This window comes from Hirundo rustica, unplaced genomic scaffold, assembly GCF_015227805.2.
Source record: "Hirundo rustica isolate bHirRus1 unplaced genomic scaffold, bHirRus1.pri.v3 scaffold_216_arrow_ctg1, whole genome shotgun sequence".
NCBI lineage: Eukaryota > Metazoa > Chordata > Aves > Passeriformes > Hirundinidae > Hirundo > Hirundo rustica.
The window spans coordinates 55,291-59,733 of record NW_026690277.1 but is presented as its reverse complement, the minus strand read 5'-3'; the positions used below and the strand labels follow the sequence as shown (position 1 = coordinate 59,733).

Below are 4,443 nucleotides of genomic sequence, written 5' to 3'. Positions count from 1 at the left end.
GCAGAGCCCCAGCCATGCTGTTTGCCCCCAGCCTGCCCACGGCCACCCTGGGGCTGCTCACGGGGCTTTTCTCTGCTGAGCATTGGCCTGGGCGTGTTCTGGAGAGAGCCTGGGCAAGGAGCCTGGAGCCCCCAGGCCCTGCCCTGAGGCATCAGCGCTGCCCCAGCAGTGCCCATGGCCTGTCCCTGCTGCAGCCCCGGCACTGCCACCCCCAGCACTGTGCCCGGCCCCGAGAGCACTCAGGCCCTACAGCAACACCAGGGCCAGGAGGGCAGCGGGGCAGGGGCACGGGAGCAGCACTGGCAACACCAAGTGCTGCTGCTCCTGGGCACAGCTGCTGTGCCAGCACTGATCTGCCCCCAGCTCTGCACACAGACATTGCTGCAGCAGCTGCAGAGAAGGGAACAAAAGGGAGATCTCTGCAGAAAACTTGGCTGGGAGATCCTTTAGTTTGTTTAAAGCCACCAAGGGTGCAGGCCCTTATTGACACAGTCTGTGGCCACAGGGAAGGTGGAGTGAAACAAAATGAGAAATGGCACCGTGACATGTCATTGTGGAGATTAATTAAGAAAAAGAAAGAAAAAGAACCTCCAAAATGAAACCAACAAGAAGTATCAAATATAACTTTTATTACAAGTGATTTTCAGAAATTGGCCAGCAGTTTAATGTTTCCAAAACCATCCAATCATCAGTCTCCACACTGCAGCCTTGAGCTCCTGGTTCCTCAGGCTGTAGATGAGGGGGTTCAGGGCTGGAGGCACCACTGAGTACAGAACTGACAGGGCCAGATCCAGGGATGGGGAGGAGATGGAGGGGGGCTTAAGGTAGGCAAACATGCCTGTGCTGACAAATAGAGAGACAACAGCCAGATGAGGGAGGCAGGTGGAAAAGGCTTTGTGCCGTCCCTGCCCAGAGGGGATCCTCAGCACAGCCCTGAAGATCTGCACATAGGAGAAAACAATGAACACAAAGCAACACAATGCTAAAGAAATGGAAAATACAAGAAGCCCAAGTTCCCTGAGATAGGATTTGGAGCAGGAGAGCTTGAGGATGTGTGGGATTTCACAGAAGAACTGGCCCAGGACATTGCCATGGCACAGGGGCAAGGAAAATGTATTGGCCGTGTGCAGCAGTGAATAGAGAAAGGCACTGGCCCAGGCAGCTGCTGCCATGTGGGCACAAGCTCTGCTGCCCAGGAGGGTCCCGTAGTGCAGGGGTTTGCAGATGGACACGTAGCGGTCATAGCACATGATGGTCAGGAGGGAAAACTCTGCTGACATGAAAAAGACAAAAACAAAGAGTTGCAGTGCACATCCTGTGTAGGAGATGGTCCTGGTGTCCCAGAGGGAATTGTGCATGGCTTTGGGGACAGTGGTGAGGATGGAGCCCAGGTCGGTGAGGGCCAGGTTGAGCAGGAAGAAGAACATGGGCGTGTGCAGGAGGTGGCCGCAGGCTACGGCGCTGATGATGAGGCCGTTGCCCAGGAGGGCAGCCAGGGAGATGCCCAGGAAGAGGCAGAAGTGCAGGAGCTGCAGCTGCCGCGTGTCTGCCAATGCCAGCAGGAGGAAGTGGCTGATGGAGCTGCTGTTGGACATTTGCTGTTCCTGGCCATGGGGACCTGTTCATGGATAAAGGACAGTGACAAGTCAGCAGAGGCTGCTTTGAGCCAAACCTGGGCCATTCCCTGTAGACTGCCCTGCTGTGACTCACCCACCCTTGTTCCTGCTCTGGGAAAACCTTCACCCAGGTCCCTGCCTGAGCTCCAGTTGTGCTGTCTGAGTGTGCCAGGAGCAGCCAGGCCTGTGCGTGGGGGCTCTCCAGGAGCCATCCCTGCTCTGCTCCCCTGGGTTTGTGGCCATGTGGCAGAGGGACAAGGCTGGATATTCAGGATTTGTCAGTGGAATCACTCCTAATGCAGACAGGCTTGTTCCCATCTGCACTCCTAAAGGGCATGGAGAGCAGGAAGGAATTTTAGCCATTATTTTCCTGCCCAGACTTCATTCCTCGTTCTCTGAGGTCAGAATTCCCCAGCATTTCTGCTGCACTCACAGTTTGCCACTGAGAGATGATGTGGATTCCCTGTGGCTTAGGGAAGGTGAGGAGCTGGATGGGCTTGTTCCCAACTGCCCTGGGTTTGCACCTTTGGCTGCAATCAGAGCACAATCACACTCCTGTGTCACCCTGGGATAAACCAGACCCTGCCCAGAGCAGAGGGATCCCTGAATGTCTCAGCCTCTCCAAAGGTCTCTGGGCAAGGGCTCAGCACCCCCTTCTGCCAAGGACACTCACAGCTCCCTTGGCAAACCCAACAGCATTTCCTCAGCTCTGGCATCTCTGCACTTCCCCGTGGGACATTCAGGGAAATCCAAGGAGCTCTGGCACAGATTTGCAGCCAGGAGGGCAGCTCAGAGCTTGGAAGGACACAGCAAGGAGATCCCTGGGTGTGCCCATGATGGGATCTCAGGGAGGGGGCTCAGCTCATTCCCCTTTCCCATGGATGCTTTGCCCACAGCCCCACAGGTGACAGGCAAGCTTGGACACCCCATTCCCATGGACACAGCTGCCTGGCAGCAATCCCAAGGGCAGTGCCTGACTCAGCTGCTGCAAATGCCAGAGCCTCCCTGAGAGCACCAGGTGACAGTGACAAGATCAGGGGAGGGCAGAAACAAGAGAAGATGTTGTGGTGCTGTGCCTGGGAGGGCAGGGCAGAGACAGCCGGGCACTCAGGACAGTGTTCCCGTAGCCAGCTGTGCACAGCACCTCCCACACACCAACAGTGCCCTCCTGCCCCCAGCACTGCTCTGTTCAGCCCCCTCTCCTTCCCTGAGCATCTCCCTGTGCCTGGACATTTCCCTGCTGAGAGGAGCCTTGTCCCTGCCAGCGCTCACAGAGCCCATCCCACCCTCTGTGCCCTGGGCCCGGCCCTACAGAAACCTGCCTGTCTGCAGGGCCCTGCCTGGGGCAGGCTCTGTCTGCAGGGGGCAAGGGCAGCTCAGGAGAGCCCTGCTGGGCCCTGCAAAGGTGATGCTGGAGCTGTCCAGGGCTGAGGAGTGGCTGAAGGCCCTTTAGGAGCCTCCCAGCAGAGAGACTGACCACCCAAAGTTACAGTTCTGGAGTCTCTGTAAATGTTGAAACATTACTTTGATGATCCTGTGTGTCCCTTTCAACTCAGAATGTTCTGTGATACTGTGATTTCAATTCCTGTTCTTCTTTCATCCTCCTGTTGCCTATTAACAAAAGAGAAAAAAAATGCCTTGTAACAGTTTTAGAACAGAAAAGTTAAGACCAGATGTTTATTGGAAGCTTCCAGTTATCCCAGTGGGGTGGGGCACACCCAGTCCCCGATTTCAACAATCTATTAAGATTGATTAATTAGGATATTTAACAGGAACATCCAATAAGAGATTCAGTTGCCCCAGTTACACACCCCTGGGTCAACTCATTGGAGTAGGTCCAAGGGCTTCTTTGCCACACTTTTTTTAATGACTGCTCACACTGGTTAAAAACTAAAATGTTCTTCATGTAGGTCCTATTCCTGAAAATATGATTATACAGTATTTTAGGAATGTATTTAGAAGGTCAGCTTATTGTTCTAAAATTTAATAGAAAGGGAGTAATGTACTAGAGTTAATTAAGGATTATAGTTTTATACCTATATAATAGTAGTTAACAGATCTATGAATATATGAAAAATGTATAAAAAGCAAAAATCTTTTTGTCATCATCCCAACTTTCGAACCCTTCTCCAAGCACGAAAAAGAAACACTCTCAGGAAATCTCCTGATCTCTACAGCAATCCCAGGCTTACCTTCTTTTGGCAAGTGTCCTCTGGAGCAGTGCCCAGGCTGGTCTGGAGCTGGGAGCAGCCCTGCCCCACACAGCACCTCTCAGAAGCAGCACCTGCCCTGCTCAGGGCGGCTCCTTCCCCCCACAGCTTCTCCCCAGCGCTGGCAGCAGCTCCCTGGGCCGGCTGAGAGCTGTCCCCGGCAGGCAGCAGAGTCCCTGGCCCAGCACAGTGCCCTGGGCTGCAGCACCCTGCTCTGCAGGACAGCCCTGGGCACCCCTGGCTGCTCTCCACAAGAGATAATCAGAGAATGTACTCACAGAGTCTGTAGGCATTGGGATGTTGCAGCTTTAGGAGATCACTGCAGGAGCTGCAGCTGCCTTGTCCTGCAGCCAGAGGTTCCTGTGTCAAGGGCTGGGAGTGATTCTCCCACAGTCACTTCTCAGCTCCTTCCCAGCCCTGAGTGATTGAAGCTCTCTGTGCCTGTGTGCTGTGCCCGGGGTGGCTGCAGGCAGTGCCCCAGCCCTGCTGGGCTGTGCTCAGGAGCTGCTCCTGGGCAGAGCTGTCTCTCTGCAGCGCTGCCCTTGCCAGGAGCTGCCTCTGTGCCAGGAGCCCGGCCCAGCTCAGCAGCACAGACACAGCACAAGGACTTTAATGAC

At 54.6% G+C, this 4,443-nt stretch overlaps 1 protein-coding gene across 1 annotated transcript; it reads right to left on the bottom strand.

The window, feature by feature from the left end:
- Positions 1-659: 659 nt before the first annotated feature.
- Positions 660-1,616, bottom strand: LOC120747822 (olfactory receptor 14J1-like). Its single transcript, XM_040053863.2, has one exon. It carries the CDS (start codon positions 1,593-1,595, stop codon positions 663-665), a length of 933 nt encoding a protein of 310 aa, XP_039909797.1. The 5' UTR covers positions 1,596-1,616; the 3' UTR covers positions 660-662.
- Positions 1,617-4,443: the final 2,827 nt, after the last annotated feature.